At 51.1% G+C, this 16,642-nt stretch overlaps 1 protein-coding gene across 1 annotated transcript; it reads right to left on the bottom strand.

Annotated features, from left to right (window-relative positions):
* Nucleotides 1–9,721: 9,721 nt before the first annotated feature.
* On the bottom strand, nt 9,722–13,436 carry LOC126516638 (putative nuclease HARBI1). Its single transcript, XM_050166748.2, has 4 exons — nt 13,170–13,436; nt 12,933–13,077; nt 12,469–12,820; nt 9,722–9,770 (listed from the first exon to the last, which is right to left on the bottom strand). Exons 1-4 carry the CDS (start codon nt 13,434–13,436, stop codon nt 9,722–9,724), a joined length of 813 nt encoding a protein of 270 aa, XP_050022705.2.
* Between the last annotated feature and the right edge of the window lie 3,206 nt (nt 13,437–16,642).

Raw genomic sequence — 16,642 nt, 5'->3', positions numbered from 1 at the left:
GAAATTGACACTGCTCAGCAGTGCATCGATCCTCAGCTTACCTGCGTGGCTTTACCACACGACAGATGGAATTGTGCGCCACTGTTGGAAGCGTACTAAATGAAATATAATGAATAGAAATGCCACAGTCCCAAGCAAAATATATGTGAACACAGAGAGGCACTGCGCGTGTGACATTGAATGATATCAAGGTGAAAGTGACATTCTGTGAGACAGCAAGCAACATAGCCGGTACTTTATGCAATGTGGCTATTCGGAGTGTGCGAACCCCATTAATGACACAGGTGTTACGAGAAATGCGGAATCTTGCACACTGAGGGGCGAAAATGCAAAGTGTGTTACGTTGCTGAACACTTGTAAACGGAAGGCATGTACCTGGGTCAGTGTTTAACATTCCGCATCATTACCACTCGAATGTGCCGAATGATGTGAGGCTGTTTACAGGCTGTGCTGTAACTGCACTGTGTAGCTGTGACATCAAAGGAATGCCTTTCGGCTTTCCATGTGCCGGGTAAGCTAGGTATTTGAGAGGACTCACACATATAGCCGCAGACTGCTGCATGCTCATGAAAACTATGTATGCATGTGGCAATTCGTTGGTCGACCACCTATCAAGGAAAAGGCGGACACAGCTCAGAAATGGAAGTGTACAGAGTTTGACGCAGAAAACGAAACGCCATGCAGTCCTCCTCGCCGTGGCCGCATACCACAGCAACTTGGAAATTGTTAACTTCCTGAATGGAGCGAAGTCTCGCTTAGAAGGTTTGGACAGAAGTGTGTGTCATTGCAATGGCGCGGCATTTGTGGCTAAAAGGAAAAGCACAGAGAGTGGTGAGACCCTGCCAGAACCCCGCATTCCCTCTGGCGGCTGCAAGTCATCGCGAGTGACCACCCAGGGAAGTTGATGCAAGACACTGCAAAGGAACTCCAGGCGGCACAGTCGACTGCCAGGCTCGCTGTGCACGACAGCATGCGGTACCACTTATATGTGATGATGAGGGGGCAACTTACGTCCAGTAAGGCTCGGGACGGTCACCTACTCGGCTGTGTTCCTAGCGATTGCTGATCAAGCTGGAGAGGCCCGAGGAGCCGCAAATGCTGCGGTATTTGTTTTCCGATGAAAAGAACTTTGAGCACGACCGAAAACTTTCCTGCCGTAATGGCAGGTCGCTTTGTGCCAGTTCCAATAAGTTAGCTGCAGTGTTCTACACGATCTTTCCATCATCAGCAACAACGGTAACACCATGCCCGCACGCTGATTTGCAGAAGGTGTCCGCGTTAATGCTGCCGCGTACGCAGAGGTGCTCATCACTGCAATGCCCTGGACAGAGACTGTTTCTAGAGGAAAATGTTACGACGGTCAGCAACACCAAGCCCTCGCTCACACCGCCTGCATTACACAGAAGTGGTTTGCTGACAGCTTCCAGAACCCCGTCATTCCCAACTTCAGACCTGCTACCTCTCCACATTTATATCCACTCGACTAGCCCATCTGAGGCGGCATTGCGAGAGGTGCCAAGAAACAGCCAAATAATACGAAACACTCGCTCAGGGCTGCCATAGCTACGTGAATGCGAACATTTGTAATGGCCCTTTAACCCCTTCACGCTGCCTCGTGCGCAGTTGAATGTGTCGTTGCTGAGGACGGTGAATCCATTGAGCAATTGTGGGAATAAAGCATTACAGAAGTATTGCCCACAGTTTCGTTACAAAAATCTGTGTTTTGCTATAGATGCTCTCCTGTGCGTGAAGACAACAGTGTGCTCTCAAATACCTCGCGAACCCGGTACATATACATGCTGTTGAAAACGTTGTATACTTGAAGACGTGCATGCGTGGAAGGGTGGGACAATTGGGGAAAATAGCACGTTTTCAGAGGATAACAATCACATATGTTTTCAGGTACTGCTTGTACAATTAGCAAATTGTGAAGACTGCAATGTTGTGCATCACGTGCGTGCAGCAAATGTGAATGTGTAGAGCATGCAACACTAAAACAGAGTGGTTGCACATTGCTTGTAATTGGTGTTGTCCGATCTGACAGACTGAAAATGGATAACAAAGTGCTATGGCCATTTCTTATGCACGTGCTCATTGTGTGCAGCTCATTGTGGTCACATCAGGTTCTTAGGCTTCATTGCATGTGGACACCCATCATGAGATTGCTTTGTGCCTGTACTGTGATTGCACCGCCACGTGGTCGGGGCGCATTTTAGGTTCCGTTAAGTGCTCCTCCACACGTGGTGTAGATGCTGGGTAGGAATGGAACGTGCCGAGAAGTCAAGAGGCTACAGCTGTGGCGGTGTGATGGTGCGCTCGAGTGCGCGTGAAGAGGGGTCGGCTGTGGGTTCGCTTTCAAAGGTGTCCGGCGCCATTCGCAGAAATTCGTGGTCGGCAAGGCGCTGGCACATGCATCTAATATCAGCAATGCAGGTAGGATCCTTGGTGGCCAACACATTCAAGGCTGCAGTCACAATGCCTTTGAGTACAAGGCGTACTCTGTCGGTCTCCATCATCGAAGCGTTGACACGTCGGCGAAATGGGAGGACATCATCTACATACGAGGTGCGAGACTTGCCTAGTTGCTGCTTTCGAGTGCGCAACAAACTGCCGGAGGACGACAACCGTCTTCAAAGAATTCCAGTCGGGGAGGTCGATCTTGTGGTTGAATGAAGAAGCCTTCGCCACGCCCTTGAGTGAGAAGTGTATGCGGCGTAGCCTAATCGCCTTGCCCCACCGGTTGCGTGAACTTACCCGGGTGAAGTTGTCACGCCAATCCTGCACATCTTCACTGTGAAGGCCAGCGAGCAGATGGGGGATCGTGCAAGGGCCCAGAGATGATCCGAGGAGAGCATGTATCAGACGTAGCCGAGATTGTAGATGTTGGTGTGTGTGATGGAGCGTCTTGCAGCTTGAGGGCGATTAGGTGGCACAAACGGCTACCTGAGCGAAGCTCCAGGACGTAGAGCAGGCGAGAAGACGTTCAGGAACCTAGGAGCAACCTCCACCACGTGTGACGTAGCACTTAACACGACCTTGAACACGGCCCGAACACGTTGCAGCACAATGAATGTATTGCCAAGTTTGCATTGCGAGGTTTTCAGATGTGATATGAACTGTGATCACGAGCTGCCATGTGTGCTCGGCCCCAACGTTATGTTGGACTCCTAATGTAAGGTATGCAATGTGCAGCACGGTGTGGTGGCCACTTTGTGTGGCTGCAGCGTGCAACTTCATGCATCTTCTTAAATTTCAAACATGCAAGCTAAGTACCATTGACCTGTTCGCGTGACACATTCGTCTGAACCATGGAGTGCCTATTGGAAAATTGTGATCACAACCCGGGGCAGGTCCTGTCACGCATGCAAACTGAGAACTGTTCGATGCATGCTGACAAAGTGGCAGTGCTGCAGTGGGAAAGGTAATAAACATAATTTGTTACACATCAAAACACCATGTGATCTACATGTGCGGCGTCTTTCACACAACATCTGTGTGATACATGGCGTGAAGTCATTTTTGTATCACTGTACCCTTCAGTTTACTCGTCAGACAATTGGTGCACAAAGTGAACTTGATGGGGTTGTTTCGTGCCATATGCACGTGCATCACACTGTCGACTCAGAGTCGTTAAGTTAGCTGCCAAGTGAGATTCAAAATGCGATGGTCCTCACGATGTCGCAATACATGTCGCATCATCGTTACACAAAACAGGAAGTTTTGCTCTATGCGAACTGTATTGCTTCACCATGCACATGCTTACTGCAGCAATGATTCTTTCTGGGTAAAGCGGAACATACAATACAGTGCATTGCATGTAAATTCCTTGCTGGGATCGCATTTGCAGCTGTCCTTGTGCTTCATGCTTTTCATCTTTGTATCTTGCAATCGAGCTTGTTGCAACATTTCTCATGGAGGCGCAGCCGGAGTTAAACATTTCTCTTCAAGCGTCCTCGCTCTACATTGCACCACCTTCCCAAGTGAATCACTTCAGATGACCACTGTATGATACGTGTATCGAATTGTCTGCAGTATAAGTTGCGGTGCGCTTGTAATGCCACACGTGTTGCCCTATCGCAGCTATGGCAAAATGGTTCGCCCCCTGTTGCTTCACACAATTGTCCAACTTAACTGGCAAGGGTCATCCGCCACTGTATGACAGTGGCCATACGTACTTCGAGTGGGCAATGCGTATTCTTTGTCTGCACATCAATACCTCCCGATTATTTCGTAGTGTGCTGCTTCGTGCCACATGGCACAGAATATGGCACGTAATCTGAAGCGCAGTTCACTTTTGCGTTTGCGCCACAGACAAGAAAGCGCGCCTGAGTGGGGCCTAGCCTATTTTCAGAAATCCGAAAGGCCCCATTCTGAGAGTGCATCACTAAGCATTGGCCCCTTCACAGGGCAATGGCGCTCGCTCTTAAAGTGTGCCATACTCCTCTTCGTATCACGTGGTCAGAAATGCTGCGGCATCTCCTCACAACAAAAATTCCCTTAATGGGCCGCAAGCACTTGTGCACCTTTCTTGCAGTCACGTTCCTGTACCCATAGCGTGGTGTAGGACTTCATACAAGAATGTCACATACAAGGTATGTGCCGGAATGATATTTAAATGAGTGTCCAGTGTCCTCCAATTAGCAAATGTACGAGGAGGTTCACACACGCTTGCCAGGAACTGTCTGCCTCGCATCTTCTACGCACCTGCTGAATAGAACAATCGGTGGAAACACATGCATTTGCACTGTTTGTTTGTCAAAATTTATTATGGAATAGGATATGAGCAAGCGTGTAATGTTTATGCGCTTTGCAAAATATGCATGTAACGCTGTTGGATGCTGTTGCATTCGTTCCCACCTCGGTTCTGTTTCCTCAGCTGCTACAAAACGTCGCATGCGTGCTGTGCCTTCATGATGTCAGACACATATCGTGTAGTGGCACATTTGTCCAAGTAACGTCTGCAGAACCGCATTTGATTCATGCTCTACCTTCCCATGTCAGCATTTCAGCAAGGCAACGTACACGTTTAGTTACGTTTCCTTCACATTGAATTGTGTCGCACACACTCCTACACTACCCCAAACATAATGTGTCAAGGGAAACATCATGTCCACTACACTATCCCACTTGCATACGGTTGTGTAATGACAGCTGCTTGTATAGGTGGCCAGTTGCATTCCTAACCGCCTTGGGGCCAAGGCTTGTCCTGCTTTTACTGAACGAGGGAAAGGCATAGTTTCACGTTTTCATCAGGTGCCAAGGAGGTGTGCAGCACACACTGAGCAGGTCTGTAGCGCCAACGACGCATGAAATTCTTATGCTAACAATGTATTTTTGCCTTCACATCCTCAGAAACGTAGAATGTGTGTCCCCACGCATTGTGCAAAATCCCTTTAGTGCTGCTGGGAAAAAGAGCTCCCTTGCGTCACGTGCAACTTGCAATGCGCACTGGTGCACCTTCACTGCTGCCAACGGTAACAGCTGTAGGGCAACGAGGCGGCGATGGTGAAAAGAAATCATCTGACGCTATGTCATTCGCCAAACGAGCCACGTTGAGCTTGAAACAGCATTGCAAAAGCTGTAGAACCCGATTACATTCTTGTATCAAGTGTCGGGCCACAGAAGACGCTCGACAACTGGTGCAACAGCCCATTGTAGGAAAAAGCAAACACTAGTCAATTTCTGTGTGTCATTGGCACCGCTCTGGGGGTGAAGTACTGAAATTGGTATAATAAGCGTCTACGTTTCCAGAATCATTCCATGGCATGGTGGCGCTGCAGACTATGCGGAACTTCTGTCTTTGCGGCTAAGGCACTTCACCAGCATGGTGCTGGATGGCAGTCATGATTCTTCGATTGCTACGGTCGCTTCAAAAATATTTGTCACTACCATGGTGCTATGCAGCCATGTTTGCTTTTGCAAACAGACCTTCACGACCAGTCGCACTGTCGCAAACAGCTTCCACACGAGGAAAGGCTCAACAGCGATTGGCAAATGGAGACTGAGCCTTGTTTACAGTGCACGTGTTGTATGCTTGGCAATACATGCGATTCCACTTAGTTGAATTCCTTCATGCGCAGATTTCTCATACGGATGCACAGCTGCATTAATTTCGTACTCGTATTCCGCAGCATGAGGCTATAGCATTGACTATCCACATGTTGCGAGCAGTTTCAACAATGTTGCACAACTGCAGCACCTAAAGCTATGTTACCATTGCCCTGTCTTCACGTAGGAGCACAATGCTTCTCGTCCCCTTAGGATCTGCTTGACTGTTCTTGCTTGGTCAAGACCACATCGGTCAATGACACATTATATGCGTATGACTAAACAAGTCCCACAACAGCACATGCATCTGGAACGCACAAGGATGAGAGAGCCGGTTTCATGGCATAGGAGCATCGGGAGGTAGACTGCTGTGAAAAATATGATGCTTACGTGCTTGAAAAAGTACGCGTAATCACACTTTTAATGGCATTTCACGAGGAACACTATTGCCGCCCATCAAGCAGTGGCAAGTGCACATGACATGTCCTAGTTGGGCTAATTTTCTCTAGCATACACTATCATCGGCGTTCAGTAGCTGGGCGCTATCATGAAAAGAAGCATGAAAGACATCACAATGACAGCAGCACTATAAATGTCACCGAATGACACCAACGTAATGTTAATGATGGAACGCTGCCACTGCCGTAACATCAGAAAGGCTAAAGAACAACATTAACACACACGCGACAGGCTTGCAGCCACGAATGCAAACGTGTCGAAAGCGCACCAATGCTGCATTTACAAGGGTATTGAAACGACACCACCATTAGGGCAACCAGAATGGTATGATCACAGTTGCATTATTGCAACAGGCACACTTGTGTGACGACAATGCAGTGTTCACAACTGCTGCAAAGTGAAAACGACAACGAAGACAGAGAAAACCGCGTTTGCCGTGGCGCGAGACTGGCGTCATCGCACGTGCCGGAGCAGCTTGAGAACATCTGAACAAAGTGCTGTCACTGAATAAACGGGCGCAGTGTTCCCGTTCTTGTGTGGCCCTTATTATGCTCCTGGCCGTCCGGCCGGATGCTGTTCTCGCCTGGTAGCAGTCATAACAGTTTATTTATAACAGTGGCGACGAGCAACGAACCAGAAGCCTGATGACGGCGAACACTCCTGCCATGGCGCACCAAGTTCCACATTTCGCCGACGCCAAGAACAAGTGGTCGTCGTACTACACCAGAGTCGAGTCGTACTTCGAGGGTAACGACATCGTCGACGACGCTAAAAGAAGAGCGCTTCTCATCTCGGCACTGAGCTCGAAGCCTATCGACGCACTGAGTGGACGTTGTGCCCCGCGAAAGGTGAGCGAGTTAACGACGCGGAAGCGGTTACCATGCTCGAATAATTTTACACACCCCCGCCAAATGAGATAGCCGCAAGCTTCAAGTTCTTCACCCGCATTCAAAGGGAAGTGAAATCAGCTCAACAGGTTATCGTAGAGCTTTGACGCCTGGCTGATAAATGCAAATTCGGGGCCATGTTGATGGCCATCGGTGGTGAATCCGCTAGCACGGCGAGGCGACTTGTGCATTTAAACATGCCTAATGTTTCAACTATAGGAAAAATGGGCACCTAGCTGCCGTGCGTCGATCTAAGGAAAAGCGACCGCACCAGAGCTTGGCGCTGAGCAGCGGGTCAATGGAAAATGCCGTAGCCGAGCTCTCTGCACAGTTGTTTACACTAAAGCCGCAACCAACCGCAGACAGCGGAATCGTCAGCCCGGTACGATGCAATTTTTGCTGGGGTGGAGCCGACATCGTGATAGAAATTGACACCGGCTCACTCGTGCACGTGGTGCCCTGGGACGTCTACTGCCAACATCACACAAGCTAGCCCCGCATTGAAAAATCCACCTTGAGGTTGTCATGCTACTTGGGTCCGTTGCCTATAGCCGGGAAGCTAACGCTCCCAGTTTCATCCTGCGGTACGACTGTCACGGCGTCACTGACCGTTGTTCGCATCTCGGGACCGAGCCTGTGTGGCCGTGATCTCATCCAGGCGCTGAACAACGAAAGGGCCGCGGTTTTGAGCGTGTGCAGCATTAAGGAGCAAGGCCTCAACTTGCAAGCGATCCTGTATGAGTACGAGGAAGTGATTACACCTGAACTGGGTCTGTTCAAGGTTCCGCCCACTCATCTATACATAAAGGAGGATGCAGTTCCAAAGCTCTTCAAAGCCAGGCCACTTCCATATGCATAGCGAGAAAACGTTTCATACGAGCTGGACAGGCTTGATAAATTCAGAGTCCTGTCCCCGGTGGCTCACTTAGAGTGGGCGACGCCGATAGTTCCGGTAATGAAGACGGAACAGTTCAATTGTGTGGCGAGAACAAGCTAACTGTACATGCCAGCTGTGTGACGGAGCAGTACCCACTCCCGGTAATCAATGACCTTTTTGCTGCACTGCACGAGGGTGGCGTTCACAGCACATTGAACCTTTGAGACGCCTACAACCAGGTTCCCCTGGATGAGCAGCCAAAGGAGCTGACGGTCATCACCACACATCGGGGATTTATTTGCTTTAATCGCCTGCCATTTGGTGTTTCTTCTGCCCCAGCAGTCTTTCAGCGAATAATGGACAGCGTCCTGAACGGTTTGCCGGGAGTCCAGGCGTACTTTGACGACGTTCTGGTGGCCGAGAAGGGGAACAGCGGCTGAAAGAACCTCAAGGCAGTTCTCCTGCGCTTTCGAGAGTACGCCGTCAAGCTAAGGAAGGACAAGTGCACCTTCAGGATGCCTGAGGTTTCGTATCACGGCTGCAAGATCAGTACTGGAGGGCTGCAACCTCTGGAGAAGAACATGGATGCTGTCATAAGGGCGCCAACACCCAAGAACGTGAGCGAGCTGCGTTCATACTTGGGTCTTCTCACGTATTTCAGCAAGTTCCTTCTCAATATGACCAGTCTGCTATCACCGCTCTACGATTTGCTAACCAAAGAACGCCGCTGGAATTGCGGCTGTCAACAACGGGAAGCGTTTCAGAAGTCAAACAACGCTTTATGCAATGCCAAAATGCTCACTCACTTCGATCCCTCACTGCCGCTGCGCTTGGAGTGCGATGCATCACCCAACAGGATCGGAGCGGTGCTGTCCCATCGCACTGGCAACGTTGACAAGCCTATAGGTTTTTGTTCTCGAAGACTTGCCAAAGGGGAATGGAATTATTCCCAACTGGAGCGTGAAACGTTGGCCCTAGTGTTCGGGGTAGGAAAGTTTTGGGACTACCGCCTGGGAAGAACATTCACCTTCATCACATCTCACAAGCCGCTGGTGGGTCTATTTCGCGAAGATCATCCCACGCCCACTATGGCTGCCGCAGGAATTCAGCATTGGTCCTTGCTGCTGGGAGCATACCTGTACAAGATAGCGTACAAACCTGGCTCGGACAACCTGAATGCTGACGCACGAAGTCTGCCTCCTCTAGAAACCACTGACGACACATCAGAGGAGCTACACGAGTTCGTGCACTCGCTGCAGCAGCTAGATGACATGTCCCTTTCGTCACAAGCATTGAGACAGTTGACCGAGAAAGGTGAAGTACTTGGAAATGTCAATTCCTACATACTTCATGGTTGGCCAAAGAAGTATGTAGCACCCGATCCGTAGTTGGACCCATACTTCGCACGAAAAAGTGAGCTAACCGTTTACAAAGGGCTGATTTACTGGGGTCACAGAGGCGTGATTCCCGAGGCTGCTCGTGGTGACACGCTGCACTTCCTGCACGAGGCGCACCAGGGAATCTCAGCAATGAAGTCGTTGGCCCGTACTTCCGTGTGGTGGCCCGCCATCGACGGAGCTATCGAAGAAATCAGTAGGAAATGTACTACATGCATGCAAGCAAACGCAATGCCACCGGCAAAAATACTAGTAAACTGGCCACTAACGCATGAGAATTGGTCACGTGTCCATTTGAGTTATGCTGGTCCAGTGAGCAACACCATGATCCTAGTGGCCATAGATTCACATTCAAAATGGATCGAAGCAATTCCAGTGCGTCATGCCACAGCACATTCGACAGTTACATCCTTGCGTGAAATCTTCAGCAGGCTGGCCATACCAAGAATCATTGTGGCAGACAACGGAACTCAGTGCACGCCAGAGACATTCACGAAGTTTGTGACAGGAAACAGCATAAAGCACTTTAGTACGGCACCACATCACCCCCAATCGAACGGGCTTGGTGAACGCGCCGTGCGGACGCTGAAAGATGGCCTCAAGAAGGTTGGGTCAGGTGACTTGTCTGAGCGATTGGCTGAACTGCTCTTTAGCTACCTTATAACGCCCCTGGATGATCACTGTCTCAACAACTTTTCGGATGCCAGATCCGTTCTCGGTTGGACGCATGCCTTCCACCACCTGTAGCCTTCCTTATCAGTCCACCGGCAGATCAAGAAAACAAGCTGATCCCGGGCACTCCTGTTCGGAGCCGAAACTTCGGAGAGGAAGAAAGGTGGCTGCCAGCCACAGTGAAAGAAACAAGAGGATCCCGAATGATCACTGATGCAACGGCAGAAGGTGAGCTTCAGCGTCACATGGATCAAGTTCGTCTTCGATACAGTCTTGTTATAACTCAACTGTTATGACTACACAGCTGCTATCGAGTCGCAATGTCAGTAAAGCAGCATGGAAGCGACAGCAGTGAATGTACACTGCCAACTCAAGAGAAGAAGCAGAGACGTGACAACAATGCCGTGCTGGCAATGAAAAGATGCCAATGGTAACATAACGGTGCCATTACAATGGCAGTGCGAGCAAGACTACGCTGGAGCGGAAATTCTGACAACAGAAACGTGATGCTGAAGTTATTGCAATGTTACAAGTGGATGATAGCAGTGGTGTTACGAAGGTGGAATAACTGCTACGATACGGTTACGATGGCATGACATCTAAAGATGTGGTATTGCAGTAGTGCACTATCATGAATTGACAGCATCGAGAAAACAGCGTTTTGTTTTCAGATGTGGTGCACGCCTCGCTGCACCATGTCATCACAAACTGCCACCTTCCACGGTACATATAGTGTTTACACTACATATGATGCACACGAATCTTGAACTTCTCTTTTCCTGACCCTGCACACAAGGGTGTGGCGTTAGTGGTGCGATGGCACATCATCATCCATGACAGCAAGGCTGCAATGCTGTGAGAATGGCGAAATTGCATGATGCAAGCGGATTCACACGTAGGATGGCGTGCTGGTTGTCGAGATGACGTGTAATCACATTCACATCACCTGCCTCACTGATCTGCTCCCATTCCCACTGAATGCAGCGTTTCCTGGCCCTGCGCCTGGCGCTGCCACAATGACGCAGCCAGGAAGTAGCGGGGATACCAGTGGCACGGCAGCCAGAACACATTAATGTAGCTTCAACCCTTGCATTCCACAAGACCTGTTGAACAAGGCAGCAGCTAGCATAAGGCAAGGCTGAGCAGTGCAAGCCGTTGCCTAGACACTGCACAAGACGCTCCCCCTTAAAAGAAAGCCGAGAAACATCACCACAAACACAAACACCTCTATCACAATAAGGAATGTTGGCACGTGTAGGTCAGGTGGGGCAACCAACTGCCACAAAACCACACACACTTCTAATGCCCCAGCAGATGGTGGCAGGTGTCGGCACACTGGAGCAGCAAGGAGGCACCACTTCACAGAAAACCATACACACTACGAGCTCACAAACACGCCTGTCAGCACAAGGGAGCAGGAAAGGGGAGGCACTTTCAGCCGAAATGCGGCGAACACTTGTAATGCAGAAAGGGGGCGGCGACAGGTGCCGGCACATGGGAGCGGCAAGGGGAGGCAGCAACGAAACCACAAGCACAGCCAGCACAGGAGGAGCAAGTGCCAGCACGTGAGAGCGTCTGGCACAAATCGACGCACACTACTCGGGCAGAAGGGGAGGCAGCAACGAAACCACAAGCACAGCCAGCACAGGAGGAGCAAGTGTCAGCACGTGAGAGCGTCTGGTACAAATCGACGCACACTACTCGGGCAGAAGGGGAGGCAGCAACGAAACCACAAGCACAGCCAGCACAGGAGGAGCAAGTGTCAGCACGTGAGAGCGTCTGGCACAAAGCCACGCACACTACTCGGGCAGAAGGGGAGGCAGCAACGAAACCACAAGCACAGCCAGCACAGGAGGAGCAAGTGTCAGCACGTGAGAGCGTCTGGCACAAATCGACGCACACTACTCGGGCAGAAGGGGGCGGCGACAGGTGCCTGCACATGGGAGCGGCCAGGGGAGGCAGCAACGGGCAAACTGCTACAACTGGGCAAACTGCTACGGCCTAGCGTTGCAGGCGACGTGCGTGGCAAACCGCATTCTGTACATGCTGCAAGTGGCGATTACGAGCAATCGAGAGTATTGCAATCTGCCTTGCACGTGCCGCCCTCCCGCGCAAATACAGTGCTCGCCTGGCCCGAGGTGCTTCACCCTGCGTTGCTGAGCTGCTTGAGGCGTGCGGACGGTCGCCGTCGTCGTCTCCGTCAGAGTACGCGCGGCCCGTATGCGGCACATTTTCGTCAATGCACAGATTGTGCAGCGCCGCACAGGCTGCCACAATCGTAGCTGCCTTTTTGGGGCCGTAATGCAAGGCGCGGTGCCGCTGCAGACATCGGAATCGGCTCTTCATGACGCCGATGCAGCGCTCCACCGCTGACCTTGCGGAAGTGTGCGCGGCGTTGTAGCGCCCTTCCGGTGTGTGCGGGGCAGGGTGGCCAGGCGCAGGTGTCAGGAGCCACGGCTCCAGGGGGTACGCACTGTCGCCTGCACATAGAAAGATAGAAGCCAGTATTTCCGGCATTTTACGCAACATAGGACATCACACACACGCATCGAGTAGAGTTTTCCTTTTGAGAGCAACTTCGTTAATACTCACCGAGAAGGTACTCGCCGTCTTGTACGGCAATGCGGCCGCTGGCAATGCGCCGACGAAGCGACGCGTACCGCCACACGTGCGCGTCGTGGCACGACCCAGCGAATCGCGGGTCAACATGAAGGACCCTCAAGTCCGAGTCACACACCTGAAACACATTGCAGACAATTGTGTTACGGTGATGCCAATGGCTGTCCATTAATTGTTGTTCCATTACATGCAATTTCGTTTACAACTTACCACCATTGCATTCAGGGCGTAATAGCCCTTCCGGCACCAATACGTTGCCTTCTGCGCAGGAGGCAGGTTCGGGGCGACGATGGCGATGAACGTGCCATCCACGCACCCAATCACGCCGCCGAGCCTGCCGCGCTGCAAGAACCCTTGCTTAATTGCAGCTCGCTCGCTGGCGGTGCGTGGGAAGGCCACCCATCCTTGCTCCTTCCCAACCTGAACAATGGCCCGCGCGACTTTTGCAATGCAGCGGCTTACAGACGGCTGGGACATGTCGATGGCCGCCTCACTGACGACTGACGACTGGAAGCTGCCATTGCAAAGAACCTGAGGGTACAGAGGACTTGGTACTCAACGCTCAGGCCCCCCGCGGTCGGCGGCTCCAGCAAGTGGGCAAGCTCGCTGCAAAGCAGCCGGACGGCGCTCTTCGTCATCCGGAAATGGCGCCGAAACGCTTCTCCCCTCATGGCGAAGGCGTCACGGCTGGAGCGGGTATGTTGGTCCCGCCGTCGCGCGAGGAACCACGCGAGCAGTGCGTTGTTCATGGCGCTGCTCAAAAGCACTGCCACCCACACGTGTCACTTGCGCAAGGGAACACAGCCTGGAAACAACAAACAACATCAATCGCCTGGAAACAACACGTGCACCACGCCATCAAAAACTCTGCTATAAACTACCACCTAACTACCCCGCTAGACTCCACCAGCAACCGAACAACAAAAGACGTGTTCGCTTATTCAATAAATGTCCGGAGCACCCAATGACACCGTGACGTTAAAATGACGTAGACAGGAAGTACCAGGTGGCGCAAGTGAATTTCCAGTTTTGTCAAATCAGCCATTCAGCGCGCGCCGCAACGGCGGAGGCGTGGCCAGGGCGAAACTTACACCGCGGCGAACGTTTCAGAATACGTCTCCAGAACAGCGTGCTACGCTCTCAAACGGCGGCGCCGACCGGAGACTGCCGCGAAAGACGTCACAGCGGCGCCGACCAATCACGGGCAACAGCGGCGTTCGCGCGATGCCCTGAGGCGCTGGTGCGCGTTTTCTTTGAACAACAGCCGCTTGCGTTTCTTTCCGCCCTTTTGGTGCTATCGCGCAAACAGCTCGCTTTTCCGTTCGTTCGGTCTGGCTGCGACGTCACAAAGTAGGCCGTCCGCAAGATTTGTGAGAAAGGGAGGGAGAGCACAGCCAATAAACGAGCGAGCCCAGCCCCGGAAGTTTGCGTCACCAGTTTGGGCTTCGATCGGGGACGATACATTAAGTGCAGAATGCTTGTGATGCCTTAATAATTAAACACGTAATATAAGAAAAAAATTCTTACTGTTGCAACACATAATCTGCCTCGGAAATGTCATGCGAGAGAAGAAAACTAATTTAAGCGGCATATATTTTGGTTTAGTCCGCTAGGTGGTATCGCACACACCAAAACAAATTGGCGGGAGCGCGCAGTTCAATTGCAAAATCTCTGTTTGTCGGCTGCGAAATGTCGTCCGACAAGAATGTCAGGCTTGGCCCTCACGTGTCGCCACACCAACGTGAACTGTTGGTGGCGTTCATGGAGGGCTATCCGTACCTTGTGCGGACATCGTGCGCACTCACACAGGAGTGCACGGTGTACCGTAGGCGGTAGCTTTGGAGTGAGCTCGCCGCCCTGCTGAACACAGAGGGCCTGGCCGCCAAGACAGCGGAACAGTGGCAGGTGTTTTGGCGGAAGGAGGTATTTCTCTCCCGCCGAGATGCCGCCGCAGCTTCCGCAAGTCAAAGGTGAGTGCGAGGAGTGGTTCTGTTGCTCGCGATATTTACAATGCTGTCCGTAATTGCAGCGGCACGGGTGGAGGCCGGCTGCCCGGCCTTCGTGGCCGTGTCCTGGCCTTGGTGGGCACCTCCACGGTGACGGGAGTGTGCGAGCCCTTCTTCCAACCTCTCGACGAGGTAAGCCATTGACAAACGCACCAAAAAATGGGAGGACGCGGCAGCAATTTACAGTAGTTGCGCCGTGTATACTGCATCGCGTAAGCAGTGTTATACCCCAGTCACGCAGGCCGCTTCATTCGCGATCGCGCCCAGTTTGGATAGAATTTCTCGACAGCCATTGGCTCCTTTCTTCATTCCGCGGAAGGGAGGCAATAGAAATAGAGAAATTTTGCCCCGATCGGGATCGATTCAGATCAAAAGTGCCTGCGTGACACTGGTATAACAGATATAGTTTTTCTGCCTTTATGTGCATGTGTTTGCTGCTGGCATGCACAAGACGGTTTACTACTGGGATTTCAAGAGATTTTTTTTTTCTGCTGTCATAACTCTACGTTAGTTGCACATTGTGAGGAGCAGATTACGCAAACTTGACAAAACTGCTTCTTCGCATCTTATACATAAAGCAGCCCGCCATGGAGGTGACCGTGCGAACACAATCTGTGGGCACCACCGCTGGCACAAGCGGCCTTTCACGTGAAGGTAAGCTTTTGCTCTTCCCTGTTGCCTTCCTGTTTGTGGAATCTGTTTCGTATATGAGGAACGCAAACTATTTCCACTCTAACCGTTGAGTGAATGTACCCTTTATAACCAATATAGGAGCACTGCAGCAGCCAGAAGTGGTGGTCCCTGCCGAGCCACTGCCCCGAAGCCCTCCAGCCACTGCACAGCCTGCAGCTGGCCCTAGCGGAGTAGGAACCAGTAAGTGAAAAGGAAATATCCTGCAGTGTCACAGCTTGAATGCACTGGACGTAACGTAGTTGTGTGTTTAGTTCATTATAAAGTGGTACTTTTTCCAGGCCACCAACCCCGCGTGCAGCGCCGGTCTCGAGGCCCTCGTCGGGTATCCCACCGGGAGGCCTTGGTTGAACGGCTCGCCGACGACTACGCCAGAAGCGTCGTACAGAACGACGAGACAAACGAAGTGCGTGTGCCCTTGCCTGATTTATATGGTGGAGCGTAATGGAATGACAGTAGACAGGTGTAACATTTTTTTTTTAGGAATTTGATGAGCTGCACAGGACACTAATTCACATACATGGCTAACACGTGTTTCAATAGCTGAACTGAAAAAAAAAAAGACTAAGGGAGACGGACGAGAACATCATCATACATTATGTACATGGTCATAAACACGGTCACTTGCAATCATTAACACAATGTAACAGCTTCAAACACAGTAATCACTGCCATTAGCATTTCTGCAACAGGCAATAACGGTGTACTAGACAACAGGGACACTTGCAATCAATCACACAATAACAGCTTCATACAGTCCTATTTCCACTAAAGCTCTTTCTTTTGAGCAGTTTCACAAACATGGCAAGTTGCCTGTAATTAAATCACTCGTTTTAAAACACTGCCTCATATGACTTACTCGTTTGAAACCTTGGCCGCCCACTTTCAAGTATTAGCTAATGAATTTTTTCGCATATGCTTTAATTGCACCACACACATCGGATTGCGCATGCCGATTGTGATAGTTCTCCCCCATCACACAAAAAT

This window comes from Dermacentor andersoni, chromosome 1 (assembly GCF_023375885.2).
Source record: "Dermacentor andersoni chromosome 1, qqDerAnde1_hic_scaffold, whole genome shotgun sequence".
Classification (NCBI taxonomy): domain Eukaryota; kingdom Metazoa; phylum Arthropoda; class Arachnida; order Ixodida; family Ixodidae; genus Dermacentor; species Dermacentor andersoni.
The sequence above is the reverse complement of the archived record's forward strand: the minus strand, read 5'-3'. Positions and strand labels throughout refer to the sequence as shown.